Consider the following 22,875-nt stretch of genomic DNA (forward strand, 5'->3'; position numbering starts at 1 on the left):
TTGGCTTTTCATCTTTAGAGCCATAAATCTCCTGGGGAGGATATTTATGGCAGTCTCCATTTCTCAAAAGTTTCTGCTTTTAGTCAGATAAAGAGAGCTCCAAGAAGTTTTCTTTCTTCATCTGACTGACTCTTAATTGCCATCAGCTCAAAATAATCCATAGGCCAAAGTCTAGGCATATGTCGAGGTGGTATATTCTAATCCTTTTCATATTCATTCATTTTTTAAAAAAATATTGGAGTATAGTTGATTTACAATGTTGTATTCATTTACTTTTAATTCTTCTCTCAAAATGTGATTGTGGTCCCAGGACACAAAGATGAATAAGATACAAATCATAGTCTCAAGGAGCTCACAGTCTTAATGGGAAAGCAAATACAAACAAATTACTTCAATATAATATAGTGAATGTTGGAATTGAGTTGTTCAGAGACTACTGTGGGAACCCAAGTAGAGACAGAGACTTAATCCAATATATGTGGGGTGGTGGTGGTGAAGCATGGCTTCCCCAAAGAAATAACGCCTTTAGCGACTAGGCTGAAAACATTCATGGGAGAAAGTATTCCAGGAAAAGTTATAATATGTGCACCAAGGGAAGAGGAGGTTCAGTTCATGTGCTGTGCTGTGCTAAGTCACTTCAGTTGTGTCTGACTCTGTGCAACCCTATGGACTGTGGCCCGCCAGGCTCCTCTGTCCATGGGATGCTCCAGGCAAGAATACTGGAGTGGGTTGACACGCCCACCTCTCCTTCACAGGATATTCCCAACCCAGGGATCGAACCTATGTCTCCTGCATTGACAGATGGGTTCTTTACCGTCTAGCTTTACCTGGGAAGCCCGGTTCAGTACGTGCAACTTATTAACTACAGCTAGAACTCAGACCTGTGGAGAATCAGCCAGAAACTAGATATACAGGCAAGAGCTATGAAGATCTCCTGCTAAAGATTGAATTCTACCCTGTAAGTCAGTGGCTTCCAAAGTCACTTGGCACAAGGAGATATGCAAAATGATCTATTTAGGCAAAAATATTAGAACTTTTTTTTTTAATTTCTTCTACTTTGGGATGTGTAGTATTATGTACAAATTTAGGTAGTAATACATATAACATAATTTATATCTAAGTAAATAGACATGACTTGGGAGTGTATGCCCTCCTCCCTTCCCCATGGGATTGTATGACCAGAGAAGTTTGGAGACTATTGCCCATTAAAGGGTGTTTTGCACAGGAGTTAAACAGTTAGATTTGTGCTTGAAACAACGCTAAGGTCAGGAGGGGACAAAATTAAAAGTAATTAGTTAGAAGAATTAAGATTGTTGCCAATAGTGTGGGTTTGAATTGATGTTGGTCTCAACTAAGGTTGTAGCAGTGGGATACAGAGGAGGACCGAGGCAAGATCTTTTTTAAAATTTTATTCATTTATTTATTTTGGCCCTGCTGAGCACAGCTTGTGGATCTTATTTCCCCAACCAAGTATTGAACTCGGGCCAAGGCAGTGAAAATGTTCTAACCACTAGACTGCTAGAGAACTCCCAAGGCAAGATCTTTTTAAGACACACTGATTTCGGGCTTTCCTGGTGGCTCAGTAGTAACGAATGTGCTTACCAATGCAGGAGACACAAGTTTGATCCCTGGTCTGGGAAGATGCCACATGCCATAGAGCAACTAAGCCCGTGTGCCACAACTATTGAGCCTGTGCTCCAGAGCCCAGCAGCCACAACTACTGAGCCTGTGTCCTGCAACTACTGAAGCCTGCGTGCCCTGGAGACTGTGCTCCACACGAGAAGCCACCACAAAAAGCAGCCTGCGTACAGTAACTAGAGAGTAGCTCCTTCTGGCCACAACTAGAGAAAAGCCCTCGCAGCAATGAAGACCCAGCACAGCCAAAAATAAATAAATACATACAATTTTTAAAAAAAAGGACACTGAATGCATTTGAATAAGAGATGATGAAGGACAAAGAAACTATTGGGGAGGAATAACTTTTCCTCTATCCTCTTATGAAACGTTGGGCTGGAAGAATCACAAGCAGGAATCAAGATTGCCAGGAGAAATATCAATAACCTCAGATATGCAGGTGACACCACCCTTATGGCAGAAAGTGAAGAACTAAAGAGCCTCTTGATGAAAGTGAAAGAGGAGAGTGAAAAAGTTGGCTTAAAACTCAATAGATCTTGGCATCCAGTCCTATCACTTCTTGGGAAATAGATGGGGAAACAGTGAAACAGTGACTGACTTTATTTTCTTGGGCTCCAAAATTACTGCAGATGGTGACTTCAGCCATGAAATTAAAAGATGCTTACTCCTTGGCAGGAAAGTTATGACCAACCTAGACAGCATAGTAAAAAGCAGAGACGTTACTTTGCCAACAAAGGTCTGTCTAGTCAAGGCTATGGTTTTTCCAGTAGTCACAGATGGATGTGAGAGTTGGACTATAAAGAAAGTTGAGCGCCAAAGAATTGATGCTTTTGAACTGTGGTGTTGGAGAAGACTCTTGAGAGTCCCTTGGACTGCAATGAGATCCAACCCGTCCATCCCAAAGGAGATCAGTCCTGGGCGTTCATTGGTAGGACTGATGAAGCTGAAACTCCAATACTTTGGCCACCTGATTCGAAGAACTGACTCATTTGAAAAGACCCTGATGCTGGGAAAGATTAAAGGCAGGAGAAGGGGACAACAGAGGATAAGATGGTTGGATGGCATGATGGACTCAATGGACATGAGTTTGGGTAAACTCCGGGAGTTGGTGAGGGACAGGGAGGCCTGGTGTGCTGCAGTCCATGGGGTTGCAGAGTCGGACACGACTGAGTGACTGAATTGAACTGAATTTATGTTCCTAATTGAGACTGTGCAGATTAAACTAACAAAAGACAGATTATTAGGAGAAAAGACATACAATTTTCACTTATATTTATGTGAGTTCTCAGAAAAGTGAAACACAAAGGGTTAGACTCCGGGCTTAGGTACCGTTCTAACAGAGGAAAGTGAGCTTGGGTTTCCAGGGATGACAAACTTGTGGGGAAACTAATGGGAGATAAGGATTATTTTAGTAAGATCTGTTTATGTAAACCTATCTGGGTGTTTTCTCTCCATCTCTGGAGATGAGACATTTCTTGATGCTGGGGTTGAGGGTTGGGGTAGACACTTTCACAAAAAGAAATCCATGCTCTGCTTTTAGGCAGTTAAGCAGATTTCTAGAGAACTCTTTCTGAATCTGTTGATTCTTAATTGCCTTCCTGGTGGCTCAGACAGTAAAGAATCTGCCTGTAATGCAGGAGACCCAGGTTCAATCCTTGAGTCAGGGAAGATCACCTGGAAAAAGGAATGGCTAACCCACTCCAATATTGTTGCCTGGAAAATCCCATGGACAGAGGAGCCTGGTGGGTTACAGTCCATGGAGTCATAAAGAGTCAGACAAGACTGAGCGACTAACACTTTCACTTTCGGAACAATCCTTATGATAAACTAGCACATTTCGGTGTGGCCTATGTGGTCTCCTTTAGCATCATTAACTGATAGAATAAAAACAGAAAAAGAAACAGGTGGGATTGGAGGCCAGTATTAAGTTCAATTTTGGACATTTTAGGTTTGAAGTGTGTGTGGTGTATTTCATCACAATTATCTCACAGCAAAGACTTAGAATTGTAAGTCAGGAATTAAAGAACTGAGATCAATTAGATGACATAGGGTTAGTTTTCTCACCATTTACTTACCCATTAGTTTCCCCAAAGAATACTGAGGATGTTTATTCTACTGGGCGATAGAAGTGAAACCAGAATTAGAGATATTTACACACTTCTGTCTTTATTGTTTACAGTAGTGGAGAGCACAATTTCTTTTTTCTTCTCTCAGTCTTATTGGGGTATAATTGACAAAATTGTAAGAAATGTAAAACGTAAACTGAGGTGATTTGACATTTCCCCTTTCTTTTTTATCTTCCTTTACATAATGTTGGAGTAAAAGGTTCCTGGTGCACTGGTTTCATACCAGTGGGAGGGCAAAGAAAGGGTCGTTGAAGCCGTATTTATTCAAATTGCAAAGCCATTCAGATGATAGTGTTCATTGTTAGCAAAATGATTTGGTAATAGCTAACACTCAAAGAGCATAAACTATGAACACTGTGTTAAGTGCTTTTATTTAAATCACCTCAATTACTATTCACAAAACCCTAGAAAAAAGTACTGCTATTATCACAATTTTCAAGAATAAAAAGCTGTGACGTCTGAATAGCTAGTAAATACTGGAACTAGAATTTGGATTTATGTAGGCTACCTCATGCGAAGAGCTGACTCATTGGAAAAGACTCTGCTGCTGGGAGGGATTGGGGGCAGGAGGAGAAGGGGACGACAGAGGATGAGATGGCTGGATGGCATCACTGACTCGATGGACGTGAGTCTGGGTGAGCTCCGGGAGTTGGTGATGGACAGGGAGGCCTGGCGTGCTGTGATTCATGGGATTGCAATGCGTCGGACACGACTGAGCGACTGAACTGAACTGAGTCTCACTTCAGAGATTCTACAGTGTTTTCGGTTTCCCATTGTAGCTTCCAAACCAGTTCTCTTCCAAGAACTTTGACCCTGTTGGGCTTGCTTCTTCTGTCTACACCTCCTGCTAGGGTAACTCTTCAGAACCACTTTCTGATGTCCTTGTCTGTCCCCATTCACTCACTCAAGGTTTGGCTCTTTTGTCAGTTTTCTTTGCAACCTGTACTCCTATCAATCTGTTAACCCTATCCATACTCACATATAAACCTCATTTCCCTTTAATTTCCCTCCAAATCCAGTATAGATCCTACGATCCTTCATTATAATTGTTCTTTTGCAAACACCCACAATACCTGTAGTTGTCTCTCTGCCATTACCCTCTTGGGGAAAAAAAAAAGGCAAGCTGATTAAATCCAACTGTCCATCTATTCTGGGGATATTGGCAAATGTAGGCTGGATGGTTTTAAACTTACGACCACATGGTGCTGGAGAAGACTCTTGAGAGTTCCTCGGACAGCAAGGAGATCAAACCAGTCAATCCTAAAGGAAATCAACCCTGAATATTTATAGGAAGGACTGATGCTGAAGCTCCAATACTTTGGCCATCTGATTTGAAGAACCGACTCATTGGAAAAGCCCCTTCTTCTATCAAAGGCACTCTTCCCATTTGTACTTGAAATTTTTTGACTGTGCCATACAGTATATGAGATCCCAGTTCCCTGAGCAGGGATTGAACCTGTGCCCCCTGCAGTTGTAGCTTGCAGTCTTAACCACTAGACCACCAGGGAAGTCCCTCCACTTGTACTTTAGATGCTATTCCTTTCCATCACAATGATTTTCCTCCTTTGCTATCTTTTTTTTCTCCCTCTTGCAACCCCAGTATTTCCCTATTAGATCATTCCCATTAATAAAGTCTCTGTATTTTTCATTAAAAAATACAAAAACATAAGATACACAAACAAAATCCTCCCTGACTTCACATTCTCCATAGTTCATTTTCTACTGATCTTCAGAGTAAAATGCCTCAAATACTTGTCTTCACTTTTTTCATCTCCAATTTCAGTCATTTCAGTCGCTCAGTTGTGTCCCACTCTTTGTGACCAAATTTAGTCAACTATTCCAATCCACGCCCACTACTTCACTGATCTGATTCCGAAAAACTCAAGTGTTGAGCCCCACAGTGTCAATCCAATGGGTTCCTTCCTGCCTGATGTTACCTGTTCTCGCAGTAACATTTGAGACAGTTAGCCACTTCTTTTCTAGGCTTTTACAAAGCTATTCATTCCAGCTTTCCCCTCTCCGCACTGTCTTTTTAGGAACTTAACCTCTATATTTGGAAGTTTTTCAGGGCTTAGTCCTGGACCCTCTTCTCTTACCACATTTTCTTTGATCTTATTTTTTCTTTTGACTTTATGTATGTGTGCTTTTATTGGCCACACAGCACAGCATGCAGGATCTAAGTTCCCGGACCAGAGACTGAACTTGGTCGAGAAAGTGCAGTCCTAACTAGACCACCAGGGTATTTCCCTGTTTTTTTCATATGGTATAGTTCTGTCAAGTGAAGCAAGCCAAAGGAGAAGAATGGACATTTTTGAGAATTTTCTGAAATACTTAAATAAACACTTAAAAACTTAATATAATTTAGCTTCAAGAAATAGTGAAGTTTGAGTCATCACAATGCAAAAATGATGGCTTCCTCAGAGCAATGTATTCCCTGAAGGTATGATTCAATGACATCCCCACATCAGAGGGCTTTTGGTGGTTTGCTTGACACGCTCCTCTGGAAACAAAACAATTGGCAGCATTTTCAGTTTATGTAAAAATGTGCATTAAGGGAGTTGCTGCTGCTGCTGCTAAGTCGCTTCAGTCGTGTCCGACTCTGTGCGACCCCATAGACAGCAGCCCACCAGGCTCCCCCGTCCCTGGGATTCTCCAAGCAAGAACACCGGAGTGGGTTGCCATTTCTTGCTCCAACGTAGGAAAGTGAAAAGTGAAAAGTGAAAGTGAAGTCGCTCAGTCGTGTCTGACTCTTCGGGACCCCATGGACTGCAGCCCACCAGGCTTCTCCGTCCATGGGATTTTCCAGGCAAGAGTGCTGGAGTGGGGTGCCATTGCCTTCTCCATTAAGGGAGTGGGATATAGCAAAAAGAGCTTGTTTTTTTGCAGTTAGAGTTCAGTATGATAGTAGAGAATATATTTACTAGTCTTTTGATCTTTAATAAATTAATCTTGTGATTCAGTTTCTATAAAATTCAGCTTACCTACAGGATTATTGTGATTATTAAAATAACAAATGTAAAATAGCAAATGCTCTCTTTTTTGATCCCTGTACTCACACAATTTCTTTTTAACACCTGAATTCTTTTTAACACCTGATGACAGGCAAAGGATTGAGAAGAAGGATTTACTGATCAACAGCACAGGTGAATCTTCTCAAGGTAATCAGACAAAATACAAAAAACTTCAAGGAGAACTTGGTGGCTTGGTGTTTTAGGACAGTTCTCTCATAATGGCTCATCAATGATACAAAAGCAGTATTTGTCTGTCTTTCTTTTTTACTGTCCTTTAAAGGGTGGGCCTATCAGTAGGGTTTTTTTTTTTTTTTTTTTTTTAAGTACAAGAAGCATCAACACTCCGTTTGGAAGAGTAACTTATGTGCTAAGAATAAATGGTCTAAGTGTAAGCAACCCGTGTCCATCAACAGATGAATGGATAAAGATGATGTCACACATACACACTCAAGCATAAAAAAGAAGGAAACTTTGCCATTTGCAACAACATGATGAACTTGAAGCATTTTGTGCTTAGTGAAGGAAGTCAGACAGAAGTACAAATATTGTAGATTATCACTCACGTATGGTATCTAAAAAAGAAAAGAAACAAGTAAATATAAAAGAAACAGACTCAGATACAGAGAACAAATCCATGGTTACCAATAGAGAGCTGGCAGGGGAAGGGGAAACAGAGGTAGAGGTTAAGAGGTATAAATTTTATGTACAATAAATAAGTTACAAGGATATATTATACAGCTCAGGGAATATAGCCAATATTGTGAATCACTATAAATAAAAATTGTGAACCTATGTTGTACACCTGAATCTTATATAAGATTGTAAATCAAATACACAATTTGAAAAAAGAAAGATAAGTAAAAACAGTAAATGAGACAAATGTACAAAAGCTGAACACAGATGAACTCGGACATGCGTCAAGGATTTGAGGTGGCTAGTAGCTTATTTTGTGGGCGGAGTACCGCACATGAAAACAAGAATGAACACCAGTTTTGCACCTTTGTTCCTTTGGCTCCTGACCTGCCAAAGCCTGCAGTACTTAACACCCAGACAGATTCTGTTGACAAACCTCACACTTTTTCGATAAAAATCAGAGGTCTGATGCACGAATTCATCAATTTAAGAGAAAATAAGTTTAGATAAGCTGAGCGATTTTTTAAAAATTGAGTTGGTTCCACATTTAGAAGAAATGGCAAGACTGTCCAATTTTTTAACCTGGTGATTTCATTCAGTAATTCGCGGAGATGATGCTACTGTAAAAAACTTGCTGGCTACAAGAGGGTACTTTCTAAGACCTGTAAGAGAAAAGCCTTGATCCTTCTTCAGCCGTGGGGTACTTACAGATTGAACTTACAGCTAAAGCTGCTTCTGAAAGTTCCCCTACGGGACTTTCTTAAATCTAGATCCGTCCCTTACCAACCTGTACCTTCCTCACAGTACATATTCTTAGCTTCTCCAGCTTTCAGCTTCCTAAATCCTCAACATCCCACGAATTAGTCCAATCAAACTCGCCCTTCTTAGACTCCTCCTTATATACACTCCAGGAAAGGCCTCCGAGAAACACGTGGCTAAATTTGTCCTTAATGCCGCTCCGTAATTCGCCTACTCCTCCACCGCCCTTCCTCACCTCCTGTTAGCTCCGCCCCTCCCCATTCTCGCTTTCCCCCTCCGGTCTCCCTCCCCCAGCGCCTGCGCTTGCGCACCTCCAATTCAGGCGCTTTCCCTTTCCTGGCGACCAATCCACTTCCTGCCTCCGGGCCTCTGAATACTCCTCCCCTCCGCTGAGGCCCTGGCTGGAGGTGCAGGTTATGGCTGCCCTGCGAATTGCCTGTCTGAAAAATTAGCTCCTCCCCTTTAGTTGGGCAGCTTGAAGCCGCCGCTGTGTGTGTGGCACCTATCTGAGCATTCACTCGCGATCCTTCGCCCCGGAGCTAAGCTAAGAGCGAGGGAATGCCGGCGGAAGGGAAGCCCGGACTGTTTTCGACCTGGCAATAGTGCGGACAGCTGCTTCCTTTCCGCCGTCCTCCGCCCCGCCCCCACTCGCAGCCTGGCCGCGCTGGTGAGTGGCGGACGGGAGGGCCGGCGGGCGGAGGGAGGAGGGGGAGGTGAGGGAAGGCGGGCCCTCGGCTGCGAGCTAGGTGGGGGGAGGGGAGGGGAGAGCCCGAGCGCTGGAGTTGGTGCTGGGAAACCCGGGGCTAATGTTGACAACAGGCTCGAGGTAAGTCCCGGGGAACCTCCTTTCCCTCCGCTCCAACGACCAGGAGGGAGCGGGGTTGGGAGGCACCGGCCTGGACTCCTACTCCCCCGGGGACCCGTGAGGCTACTCGGCACCCCAGCGCTCCGGGAACGGCGAGCAGGAGACGGACCGCGGGTCCGGCGTCGTTCTCCTCAGACCCCTCTCCTCAGGAGGCTCCCTTCAACGCGGGAGGGAGGCAGGAGAGGCTGTCGAGGGGGTGCCTGCCTCATATGCCCGGGGTGGGCCTCGGGGCCGGAGGCGGGGAGCCCGCCGTGGCGGGGTGAAGAGGTTTGGGGTGTGGAGGAGAGCGAGGGGAGGCTGGGGAGAGCTCTTTGGGAGCCGGGAGGGAAGCGAGGGCGAGGAAATGGGGAGGGTGGGTGTGTGTGTGGGAGGATGTGGAGCCGGGAGACCGGCCGGAGCGTGTCGGGCTCCGGCGGTGAGGGAGTGTGGGGTGCGAAGTTAGGGCTGGGGCAGGGACGGTCCGCGAAGGTGACCGTGGACCCGGGTGGGAAGGGGAGTTGTGGCGAGGAAGCGAGCGGAGCTGAGGCGTGTGGAGCGAGAGCAGGGGGTTGTGGGAGAAGAGGGTGCAGGGGACGGGGTTCGGTGGATCGGAGAGTGGTGGGCAGGCATTCCTGGGTGGACTTCGTTTTAGTCCCATGGGCTGAGAATTCTTCACTTTGCCTTCATCCCGGGCTTCCCGGTCCTCCTGTTGAACTAAAGAGGCGATCGCGGGGTGTTTGGTTGGCGGAGCAGAGCCAGCTTATAAGCTTGAGGGGACAGTCTGGACCGGACCGTCGGGTCTCTTGCTCTTTTAGGACTTGCACGCAGTGATGCATCAGACCTGAGGAAAACTCTCCCTCACTTTTCCCCTTTAGCAGAGTTATTAAGTGTTTAGAAGAACTGTACGACTCATGAAAAAAACCATTTTTGAACTCTGGTGGAATTTGTAAAAACTTTGAGTCCTTTTTCCTGAGAACGTTCTTTAAAGTCAGAGACTGGGAGGTAATGCCCTTGTGCTGTTCTGCCCTTAGACCATTTTAAATGAATAACCCAGAATGTAAAGATTAAATATCATTCTTTCACTCTGGAGCATTTTCAGAGCAGTCTCATTGTGATTTCATACATAACCCATATGGTACTTTGCGGATAAATAGCTTTAAAGGGAAACACCCCTTTCTCTGCACTCTCCCAACGGACCATTGAAAGTACCTGTTTTATTAGTAAAGTAGTTTTACTTTCTTCTGGAAGTTCAGGGTATATTTAGAAAACCAAATAAAATATACAGCCCAAGGGCCAGGACACTATTTTGGGAGCCAGAAAGGTGGTTTTAAAGCATGGCTTCCTTTTTAATAACTGTGTGAATGTAATTATACTGGCTTGTGGGAGCTAATCATATTCCAATTAAAAGATCACTAATTTTTATCTTACAGACTCTATTTAAAAGTTCTAGTTTTTATTTGGAAGACTTGAGGTAAAATATTAAAGCATGAGTTTATTAAAATGTGAAATGGCATTTCACAATATAATTTAATGCTCAGTTTCACATTTGAAATTTGATGTGATACAAATACATACTTAATCTGAATTCTATAGCTTGTATTTTTTACTTGGCTTTTAAAAAATATTTATTTATTTGGTTTCACCAGGTCTTAGTTGGGACATGCAGGATCTTTAACTGCACCGTGTGGGATCTTTAGGGATCTTTAGTTGCAACATGTGGAATCTAGTTCCCTGACTAGGAATCCAACCCTAGCCCCCAGAGTCTTAGCCACTGGATCACCAGGGAAGTCCCTACTTGACTTTTTAAGTCTTAGGTTATATAGGGGGAAAGAGCACTGGACACAGAGTCTCAACCCAGTTATTAAGCTAGTTGTGTAATCTTGGGCAGTTCACTCAGTGTAAAAATTGAGAATTGGAGTAGTTAAAATCTAGTACTCCTAACTCTAAACAATTCTTATTTTAGGCTTAACTCTTCAGTTTTCTCTGTGAAAGAGAATAAGCATTTGTTGAATGGCTCTCATGCTCTCTTCTAGACTTACAGAAGTTTAAGACGTCTGTAAGAGAGGTGGCAGTATCTCCATCTTACTGATGAATAGACTCAGAGAAGTTACATTGCCCTGTTTCCATAGCTAGCAGGTTGTAGAGTTTGCAAAGTTATAAGTCTGACTGACTTTAAAGCTCATATTATTTTCTCATAGTGCATTGCTACCTTTACATGAACCTTAAAATTTTCATCATATTTTTGTTCATTTAAATTTAGTTCCAGGTGTACTTTGGGTATATGTTTGTAATATAAGGATGAAATGGTTCAAAGAAGATACCACTGCCAAGACTTGAGGGTCTTGTTGAGAATCTATGCTCTAGAGCAGAATCTAATTCATGAAAGACTTCTGCAGTTTGATATAGAAGACGTTTAAAAGTCTAATATATGAGTACTGTGGAAAATCACAAAAATTTGAGGGACTGTTGTGCTGATAAATGATGATCCTTTATAAATTTGTCAGATTCCAAGTACGTTCCTTAATGTTTTAACAGAGCTTAGTGTCTAATTTTGTCTTCATAAATGAGATATTATAAATTTTGGTACCATTCTTTTTTATATTCTGAGAACTGTTCTTTCCCGTATTAGCTGAAGTGTTGCTTGTTGCAGCTTCACATCAGAAAGTACAAAATCTGTATAAAACTTTTTTTTTTTGCATATAATTATAGATATCCCTAAGTAAGTTTATCTGATTACCTAGGAATTACCTGTCCCCATATCTTTTAGCTAGAATAGGCCAAAAGTTAAAACATAATGTAGAAACTGCTTAACCATCATCAGGGACTCCTTCTACTCTGAGAGATGTAATTCTGATTTGTGTAGTCAGTATCTCTTGTCACGTTTTCTAGCTGCATCCTCTTCAGGATTCTTAATAACTTTGGTTAAGCTCTGTCACTAGCTGTAGAAGCCTTGGTCAAGTTACTTGGTCAGGTCTCTTTTTACTCATTTATTAAATAGGGAAAATAATACTTATCTCATGAAGATTTTATTATTAAATGAAATAATGTATGTAAAATGTTTACTTTGTGAGAAGTAGCTAGTAGCTATTAGTATTCGCTCTTGAAAGTTTGCTTGCGTTAGGGCAGTCAGTTTAGGACAGTGGTGGGTATTGAAACTGTGTGAGAAGTTGATACTAAATTTCCCAGGTAATATAAATATTAACACTGTCTTGCCACATAAATAAGTAGTTATGCTCTTATGTATTTTAATGATTGTTTAAACAGGATTAACAGCCCTTTTTTGTTCAAGTTCCACAAGTAGGGTTATCTGAAGCCTTTGGGTGTCATTGTCCAAAAAATGCATAGAACATGGAGGTGGAGGAGAATAAGAATAAAACAGAAAAGGGGAAGGAAGAGGTGGCTGAGATAAGATACAGACTATGACATGTGCCTCCAAAAATCACTGAAAGTGCTTCAGTTGGCTTAGATTGTCTTTCTGTGGTAATATTTTATTAGAGGGCTGAAATAAATGCTTTGTGTTTATAAAATATTTATTACTGCAAATGTTTTGTTTGCTAACATAGTTTTTATTGATGTAATTTAAAACATATATTGAAAATACTTGAGTACTGTGTTTTAGCTTAAAATAAAAAAACCCTCAGTAGTTTAAGTAATTCTATACTTCTTAAATGAAAAGTATTTTGATTTTCTTGTGTACAACTTTCAAATGATTTAGAAGTTAAAACGAAGTATTGTCCATAAAAGAAATGACATGAGAACACTAAGCTCTAAGTAGACACGTATTTTTAGAAAAGGAAATCATGAATTTTGGTGGAGAATACATTTTTTGTTCCAGAGTTTATTCCAGTTAACTATATGGAGGCTGTACTATAGACCAGTGCTCTCCAATAGAACTTTCTATAATGATGAAAATGCTCTATATCTGCACTGTTTGATGTTGTACCCACTAGTGGCATGTGGAGTTGAGCAGTTGGATTATGGATAGTGATGGAGAACTGAATTTCAGATTCTGTTTAATTAATTTACAGTGTAAGTAGCTATGTGTGGCTAGTGTGGTGGTTTTCAGCTGGTAGTGATTTTGCCCCCAGGGGAAATTTGGTGATGTCTGAGTAATTTTTGTTTTTTAAAACTGGGGCAATACTGGCATCTACTGTGTAGAAGCAGGGATGCTTCGCTTACAGTTTGTGCAGTGCACACGGTAGCCTTTCCTCCTCCCACCAGAGAACTCTTGCCCACGATGTTAGTACTCTTGAGGCTGGGAAACTCTGGGCTGGTGGCTCTTATATTGGCAAGTATAGAACAGAATATTTAATTTAGATATTATTTATAGTAATCATTATGTTTATAGACTAATTTTGACTACTAATAAAGAGATGAAAGGTCTAGTCTAGTTTGGGATAGTTAGCAGTTTTTGTGTTTGATACAGTTAGAGCAATGAGATGAAATTTATTAGTCTTGTCTATTTTATTAGTTGCTTCGTAGAAGGTAAGAGCTCGTTTATGGTCCCACTTAAATACTTGTAATTGAATATTGTATGATGTAGTTTCACCAGCATTTCTTAGTGGTTATGAAGTATGGTGGGTGAAACTGGTTGAAAATGTTCTCAGATAGTACTGAAGTATTTATGATTAAATGATAATGTCATTTAATATCACCTGTGAAGTTGATAGTGGTTGAATGTAATGGGTACATGGAGGTTCCTTATATTGTGCTCTCTACTTCTTGTAGAGACTATTTTCTGACTAAAAAGTAGAAAGAAAGTGCTTAGACATAAGCATAACTAATAATGATAGAATATAGGATATGATCAGTGATTTATTTTATCACTGAAATAGTATTTGTTTTGTATGCATTTTATTTAATCTCTCACAGTTGCCAAGTTGCATTAATATGTTCCACTTAACAAAGTAGTGTCACATTAGTTAAAAAAAAAAGTCACTGCAATTATAATGCTGACATTCTTTTACTCTTACAGATTGTCTTGGGTAACATAATGCCAGCTGAGCGTAAAAAGCCAGCAAGTATGGAAGAAAAAGAATCTTCACTAAACAGCAAGGAAAAAGACTGCAGTGAAAGGCGGCCAGTGAGCAGCAGGGAGAAACCAAAAGAGGAGATCAAGCTTACTGCCAAGAAGGAGGTTATTAAGGTCCCTGAAGATAAGAAGAAGAAACTGGAAGAAGATAAAAGAAAAAAAGAAGACAAGGAACGCAAGAAAAAAGAAGAAGAAAAGGTGAAGGCAGAGGAGGAATTAAAGAAAAAAGAGGAAGAAGAAAAAAAGAAACATGAAGAAGAAGAGAGAAAGAAGCAAGAAGAACAGGTGAAACGTCAGCAGGAAGAAGAGGCTGCCCAGTTGAAGTAAGAACATTTATTCTAACTGTTAATGTATAGAAATAGGAAGATTGGAATGTTTTGGAAAAACAGTGATTATTTGAAATAAAATTTGCAAGGTGCAGTTGCTTGAGAGTTGAGAGTATCTCAATTTACTTGTTCTGTTAATTTCACTGACTACAGGCATGATTTCAGTGCTTTAACTCTTGAAATTAAATAATAGTAACCTTTAATAAATATTTTTTTGAGGTGTGGAGCAATTTGAGCTGTTTGTGCTTTTTAGAAAAATCTTTTTTCCATGTTATAGTATGTAATCTTTCTAAGTTGAAAATCTTTCTTTTTTGGCCATGCTGTGTGGCTGGCAGGATCTTAGTTCCATGACCAGGGATTGAACCTGGGCCCTGGTGGTGAAAGTCCTAACTATTGCACTGCCAGGGAATTCCCGAAAATCTTCAGTTCTTAATGGCTGCTGTTGAGTTTCTTATATGCCAAACTCTGCAGTTGTATCAGTACCTGTCTTTAAGGCAGTCCTAATGAAGTAAGCTTATTGTTTTGTGAATTAATAAAATGAAGCTTCAAGAGATTAAATGACTTGCCTAAGGTCACAGTAAATAGTTGAGCAGCTGGGATTTGAACCTGGGTTAGGCTGACCTTAAAACCATTGTCTTTAAGTACAATTCCAAAATGCTTCCCTTTTTTATCTTTATGAAAATCTATTTGTAACCTTGTAAATCTGTGCAAGTGATATAATGAACTGGTGAAAAACGAGGTAGTCCTCTTAGGAAGACTACCAGGATGTAGCAGAAATGACAGTTGATGAACAGTGCGTGAGACCTAATCCAGTAGTAGTGCATGGGCTCTTCCCTTTGTATATGTAATTTAAAAAGCTGTTTGCAAATATGAATTTTTACGAATCTCTTGAATAGCTCGGTTACCTACTTACCAAAGTTCTTCAGTAACTATTTTTAATGAGGAACTGGAGTCTTAGGTCTGAAAAGCAATAGTTTTGGAATATTCAGAACTATGATTCTTGAGAATTTCTTGCTTATTTTCTATTTTACTTAAAATAATTGGAAGGATATTTCATTTCACTGTAACTTTTGTTCTCTCACCCTTCTGATACAAAGAGCTTAAAAAAAACAATAGTAACCACAATGCCAACTTTTTATTTGGAACAATTCAAGCATGTAAAAGATAGAATGGAATAAATTAGTATCCCTTCCCATCTACCCAGCATCTGCAATTACCCCTTTTTTTTTCTTGAGTATTCTAAAGCATCATATTATTCACCTGTAAATATATAAATAGGTAAGTATAAATGTTTTCATTGTGTGTGTATATATTCGTTATATATTAAAGTATTTTTAATAAAGATGATAATTGAGTTGTTGAATGCATGGCAGTAATGAGTTATACTCTCTTAACGAGCACTCTCACTGCTGATTTTGTTTTTGTGTGGCTGGGAGGCTTCAAGGGATTCATGTCCCTGTTCTCAGTGATAGATGTAACTCTTTGTTAGCATATTGTAGCTATTAGTGGAAAAATTGTAGAGTTATAGAGTAACTCAGGGATGGTTATCTTAGAAAGATGAAAATCTGTTTTGTTAGAAATTTATATTTTAAAGTTATATATTTTGGTGTCTCAGAAACCTCAGATTGTCCTCATTCTCCCACTCCTGCCTGAGTTATTTTACTACTTCTGCAGTTTAAACATGTCCCATCTTTCTAGTGGAAACATAAGCAGATTTGATTTTAAATCTTCTCAGGATAAACTGAGTCTGCTAACCTTTTATTAAAGTGCTTTTATCCTATAGTTTTTCTGGTTCCTAAATGAGCTTTTAATTATACTTGAATTTTAAGGCCTAAACTTTTATTAAGAAAGGTACTTTTATTAAGAACGGTTTATTTAATGCTAAAGTATGGAAAATGGTACCTAACTCAAAAGCATTTTAATATATTCTTTTGTAATTTTGTTCTTTATTTTTTTGTGGAATTTTTTCCCTGTTTCCCCAGTGCTTTTATTTGGTTTAGGTTTTATATTTTCCCAAACATATTACTTTGTTTTTTTGTATTAAGAATCCTGTTTTATCCATTTATTTTTTTCAGCTTTATTGGGTTACAATTGACAAGTAAAAAGTTATATTCATTTAGCTTGCCAGTTAGAATGATTTTTAATCTAGTTATTAAAAATGCTCCACTCTGCCACTTTTGGTGTTATCAGTAGAATGAGTTCTCATTATCTGGTCATTAATCAGGTGTCTTTAAAGTGATGAAAGGGCCTTTTGCATTTTTTGTTCCTCTTGGATTCTGTTGCTTTTCTAATTTTTCTTTTTTTTTTTTGCTTTTCTAATTTTTCATTGGCTTTCACTCTTATGGGATTCATCAGTTATGCTTCAAAATATACAAGGTATCTTACTTACTTGTTTGTTTTTTATATAGAGAGAAAGAGGAATCCCTTCAGCTTCATCAGGAAGCTTGGGAACGACATCAGTTGAGGAAAGAACTTCGTAGCAAAAACCAAAATGCTCCAGACAACCGACCAGAGGAAAATTTCTTTAGCCGACTAGACTCAAGTTTGAAGAAAAATACCGCTTTTGTCAAGAAACTAAAAACTATTACAGAACAACAGAGAGACTCCTTGTCCCATGATTTTAATGGCCTAAATTTAAGCAAATACATTGCAGAGGCTGTCGCTTCTATTGTGGAAGCAAAGCTAAAAATATCTGACGTGAATTGTGCTGTGCACTTATGCTCGCTCTTTCACCAGCGCTATGCCGACTTTGCCCCATCACTTCTTCAGGTTTGGAAAAAACATTTTGAAGCCAGGAAAGAAGAGAAAACACCTAACATTACCAAGTTAAGAACTGATTTGCGTTTCATTGCAGAATTGACAATAGTTGGGATTTTCACTGACAAGGAAGGTCTTTCATTAATCTATGAACAGCTAAAAAATATTATTAATGCTGATCGGGAATCCCATACTCATGTTTCTGTGGTGATTAGTTTTTGTCGACATTGTGGAGATGATATTGCTGGACTTGTACCAAGGAAAGTAAAGAGTGCTGCAGAGAAGTTTAATTTGAGTTTTCCTCCTAGTGAGATAATTAGTCCAGAGAAACAGCAACCTTTCCAGAATCTTTTAAAAGAATACTTTACGTCTTTGACCAAACATCTGAAAAGGGACCACAGGGAGCTACAGAATACTGAGAGACAAAACAGGTGATTTTCAAACGTTTCTCAGAATTGAAAATTTGTTTTGGAGCTCATACTTTAAAAAATGTAAAGTCTTCACGCCACTGAAAGAACTTGTGGAAAAGGGTTTATTACAGGTGATTTCTTAACATTCCAGGAAAATTTCACAGGGTGATAACAGTCTAAGTACTCATGTTTAAATGTGAGTCTTTGATAGATTTTGTTTCTGATTTAATAGAAATTTGGCAAGTATATGATGATTTTTACATTGTGGATTTTTACTGTGATTTAAAAATCTTAATGTTGAGGGATAAGTTTTCTTTTTCTATCACTTTAACTTATCTGCTATTATTTTTGTGTGTGTTTCACTGTTTCTTTTCTATAGCAGGTTTACTTTTGTATTTTAGTTTTATTGATGTCACCATTGATACTCGCTCTTTTCAAGAGAATAAGTCATTCATTAGTGATATTTTAGATCAGAAATTTGGAAAACAGTATACCAAAGTAGCTGTGAAAAAATTCTTTAAATGCAAATATGTAAAGTGCATTTACAGGAGTCTTTCTCCTGGGGACATCCTTTCAAAATTCTAAAGCCTGTGGTGAAGATCCTTGATTTAGGCCACCCTTGATTGTTACAAGATACTGTAGACTACTCTGTATCATCTGCACCTGCTGCTGCTAAGTCACTTCAGTCGTGTCCGACTCTGTGCGACCCCATAGACGGCAGCCCACCAGGCTCCCCCGTCCTGGGATTCTCCAGGCAAGAACACTGGAGTGGGTTGCCATTGCCTTCTCCTAGAAGGCATCAAAAGGCTAGAAGTTGATGTAGTTGGTGGATATTAGGTAAGTATGGAGGTGTGTATGTGGGGCCGGGCTGAAGGTGTACAGAAAGAAGTCACAAGCGGTAGCCTTTGGCTGAATACTTTGCACCTATTTTAAAGTTCCTTTGTGGGGAGAACACTTAGTCTTATAAGCCTATAGTTGGGGAGGACTGGTTTATGTAGTTACTTCTAGAAGGTGCTTAACTTAGCCACAAAAGACTGCAATAGTGTATGCCAGTTGTTCACTTAGGTAAGGGATAAGATCACAGCAGAGGCTATATGGATAAATCTGTGGTGGCCGAAGCTCACTCAGGTGAGAATTTAAGATGGCAGTGGTGCTCCTTAACGTTTCTTAAAACAATCCTCAGTTTTTGCTTTTGAATAGCGAGGACTGTTTTAAACTTTGAAGAGGCAACTTCAGAATGTACTTCTGTAGCCAGTGATGGGTTAATAAAGTAGTGGTCCTCTATTAATAATTTTCACATGTATTAGCTTTCTTAGTTACAATTTACATAGTCATTTTTACAGTCTTTTTCCTTTTCACATATGTTTTACCTAATAACGTCCCAGGTGATTTTGAAAGTATGCTTTGATTTTTTTTTTGGCTACTTTCTAAGGTTTTTTTTTTTAATTAAACTTTGTATTTTGTGTTGGAGTACAGCCGATTAACAGTGTTTTGATAGTTTCAGGTGGACAGCAAAGAGACTCAGCCATACATATGCATGTATCCTTTCTACATTTTGTGTTTTTGATTGGCCTCACAGAAGCTTTTAGGGCAGAGTCTATAATGATTTAATCTAGTCATCCTTCCAATGCAAAATGAAATCCATTTTACAGATTATCTGACATAAATTATTCTGAAAACTTCTTGAGCTTAGTGCCCTGAGCCATTGCACTGTTGGACACACCTATTCCTAGCCTGTTTGCTGGGAATTTGGGCTGAAATTTAACTCCTCATAAAATGGTTCCCTTTGATTTACTCATTTTTTCTGGTATAGACAGAATAAAGCTACTCAGAGTGGGGTTCCATGAACTGTTTACCTGTTGCCAGTGAATTAAGTAGAGAAACTGAGACATTTCATTAGACATTTTGATAGTAATTTTTCATTGCCATGATATTGTCATTATATTTTATAGCTGTGCAGTGATTGGAAAGAAAATTATTCCTTTACGAGATAGTTTGAGAAGCATTGATTGGCATGGGACATGTCTCTTCTTTTACACCATGATGTCTCAAAATATTTGCAGACTGCCAAGGTGTTTCCCTTTGATCTTCTCCAGGCTGAGTATCTCTGGTTCTCTCAATTTTGCTGCCTGATTTTCAGTCACTTTGGATGTTTGTTTTTGATGCCTTCTTATCTGCCTATGGCCTACAGTTTTTATAGCTGCAGTCTTTTGACTTTTTGTTATACCTAAAGACATTTCTCAAATGGCATGCTACTGAGTCAGTTCTTCACTTTGAACTGGAGACATAATTTTTTATTCCTGATACAGACTTAACTCTTAAACTTTAGGTACTTTTGGCATATTATGTTAGCCTAATGATAATTGATGGTGTGTGTGTGTGGATTTTTTTTTTTTTTTTTCCCATGCCACATGGCTTCTGGCATCTTAGTTCTCTGACCAGAGATTGAAATAGTGGCCCATGGCACTGAAAGCACTGAGTCCTAACCGCTGGCCTGCCAGGGAATTCTCAATGATGTATATATTGTTAATTATACTTATCCACTGGTCACATTTAGATTAGATAAGCAGACCTGTTTTTGTTCATGATGAAAGTCACAGAAGAAAATTTTGAACCAGGATACAGTGTTGAGACCACAGCTTTGTGGCCTTTTCCTAGAAACTTACTCATGTTAATACAGAGCTATTGACCTATAGTTGGTTATTAGAGGAGGCTATTTACTAAATGTAAATTGACCTTACCCTGGGAGCAGTTATTTTATCACAGGAACTGTCCAATTATATGTAATTATTTGGGGGATGTGAGAATCTTAATCACAGTGTAGAAAACAATTGGCATATGGCTTAGTAAGTCACTCATGCCTTAGGATAGCTTCAATTTGAAGAACCTTTGTAAGTGAGGATTGAAGTGCCTGACTGAGGAAAGACACGAGGAATTGGATTAATGCAGAGTCCCTACTTGGCCTAATGTTAGTCTCCTTACTTCCAAAAGGGTATGTTATAAAATGTCCAGTTTCCAGAAGTTTGTTTCTGCCAGTCATTATCCAGTAGATGTTTTTAAGTTTTTCTCTTATCATAGGAATAAATCACAGATGGTCATTTTTCTCAGTAAGGTTTCTCTTAGGCATGATAATGCTAGAAATGTAGGTGCCAAGCTAGTGAGTATTTAAGACTCATGTAGTTAAACTACTTTAAGCCTTTATTCACTGTCTTTAATGATGGTTTTTAAAAAAGTGAAATACCCTGTGTTTTCAATCTATGGATTGTAAATGCTCTTGGGCATTCTGGTTAACTTGGGAGATGGCATGGTGCTTAGGGGTTGTGAAGTGTTAGTCTGTACTCATTGAAGTCTATACTTAAAAATCTATTTAACCAATTAAAAAAATAGAGTAATAAAATCTCTCATGTTTTCTTAAAAACACTGTAATGGATGAGTGAAGGCATAACTGAATGAGACCTGTTGAGTCTCAGCTGTTCTTTTCTGCTGTTAGCTATGCTGATATGTATTAGTTACAAGCCCCTGAGGATTTACAGTTGCTGGTCAGCAATGAAATTGATCCTGGGGTTGGGTGAATTCTAGTAAATGTGAATTTATAAGCTTTTTGTACTTGTTAAGTACAAAATCTTATTTTTAAATGCATTTTGGTTAAGTAATTGATCTGAAGAGTTAAAATTAATATTTGCACATTTAAAATATCATCTAATAGTATTTTCCAGTCTAGAATTAATAGTTTTACTTCTTGCCAAGTGTTATTTTTTATTATTTTCAGTGCTCTTACTTTATACACAAAATGCTTTGTACTTTGAGATTTTATTCTCATTGAGATAATATAACCTAGTATTTTTTTGGCATTTAATAAAAATTGGTTGAATAAATGATTTAATTTTATTAGATATAACTTAATTATGTAACAGTTAATTTCTTACAGTATAGTGAAATCATGAATTCAGATATTAAGTCAGAATACTTCAATAATTCTGAAGTGTCTTAATTTCTTTTTTTTTCTCCTTTATTGGTAGGAATGAGGGCACATTTCTCTTTTCAGTACCTGTGAATTATGACCTTCATGATTGCATGCTCAGTTCAACAGCAGTAAATGATTTGATTTAAAGTTTGGGAAGGAAAAAAATGTAGGTAGAGTGTAGGCTTTTTCCCATGTTAATGTAACCAGAGAGGTTTCTTTTATTAATGCAAATTCATGAGGCATTACTTTAACAGTGTTGAAACCTGAAAACACATTAACCTGACATTCAGTGGTATTGCTTTTACCTTTCATATTCTTTCCGGTTAAGTTGTACCTTGCCTTTACAGGAAGATTGTTTATTAAATGAAGTCCAGGGGGTCGCAAAGAGTCGGGCATGACTTAGCGACTGAACAGCAAGTATTAAGCACTATTAAAATGTTATATATCACTGTGCGTTATATTTACAGAGACTTTAGCAATTTTATAAGTGTTTCAAAATTGTTACCTCCTAGATATTTTCTGATTGAGTCAGTGACGTTGATATAGTTGATTAATCACTGGGTACAGTTATGCTTAATAGTTGCTCTATGCTCTTCATATAAGATTATACAACATTCATAACCAACTTCAAAATTGTTACCTCCTAGATATTTTCTAATTCTGAGTCAGTGCCTTTGATATTAGCTGATTAATAAATCTCTGGGGACAGTTATGCTTAACTATTGCTCTACTCTCTTCATGTAAGATTGTTCAACATTCATAACCAGAGTCTAAAATGAAACCACAAGAAAATTCAAGTTCTCGTGAGAATTTGAGAGTAGTAAAGAAGATGAAAAGTGAAACCTAGTGGTTTTCATGGGTCTGCTTCATGGTTATTTTGTCAAGATTCGGCCATGTGTTCTTTGTTATTTTACATGAGTGGTTAAGGACAAAGCTAAAATAGATTTTCTGTATTCAAGATTTTTTTTTCTCTTTTAATTTGGCTGATAGAAGATTAAACTAATACTTCAAATTTTAAGTTCTTGACTTTGTTACAGTGGACACTGGCTTTTTTTTTTTTCTCATGAAAATACTGTTTTACTTTGATATAGTGCATCAGGTATATGATCTCAGTTGATCCTCACAGTACCCTTCAAAGAAATACCTGTATTTTGAAGGTGATAGCTCAGATTTAGTTATTAAAGACCTTGCCCAGTGTGACTTTGATAGCAAATGACAGAATCAGTTTCTTTCCTATCTCTTCATTCTTTATTTTTCACATCTTCCATAGTACTCATCTTCAACTGCATTTTGTTTAAGGTATCTAATAAACCCATTAGCTACTCAGAACTTCTAAAGTCAAATCCAAATGAAAGAAGGACCCAAAAGAGAATATAAA

At 38.8% G+C, this 22,875-nt stretch overlaps 1 protein-coding gene across 3 annotated transcripts in view; it reads left to right on the forward strand.

The window, feature by feature from the left end:
* Positions 1–8,583: 8,583 nt before the first annotated feature.
* UPF2 (UPF2 regulator of nonsense mediated mRNA decay) overlaps positions 8,584–22,875 on the forward strand; it is a 95,725-nt gene continuing 81,433 nt past the window's right edge. Inside the window, exons 1-3 of one of the 3 annotated variants that reach the window (XM_059892813.1) lie at positions 8,584–8,831; positions 13,984–14,363; positions 16,775–17,554. In XM_059892813.1, the coding sequence (XP_059748796.1) occupies positions 14,002–14,363; positions 16,775–17,554 (1,142 nt within the window). In that variant the 5' untranslated portion in view covers positions 8,584–8,831; positions 13,984–14,001. Of the gene's footprint in view, positions 8,832–8,935; positions 10,011–13,983; positions 14,364–16,774; positions 17,555–22,875 lie in introns of those variants that run through there. The other 2 variants (XM_059892814.1, XM_003586747.5) reach the window with 2 other exon arrangements.

The sequence above is a fragment of the Bos taurus genome, chromosome 13, assembly GCF_002263795.3.
Source record: "Bos taurus isolate L1 Dominette 01449 registration number 42190680 breed Hereford chromosome 13, ARS-UCD2.0, whole genome shotgun sequence".
NCBI lineage: Eukaryota > Metazoa > Chordata > Mammalia > Artiodactyla > Bovidae > Bos > Bos taurus.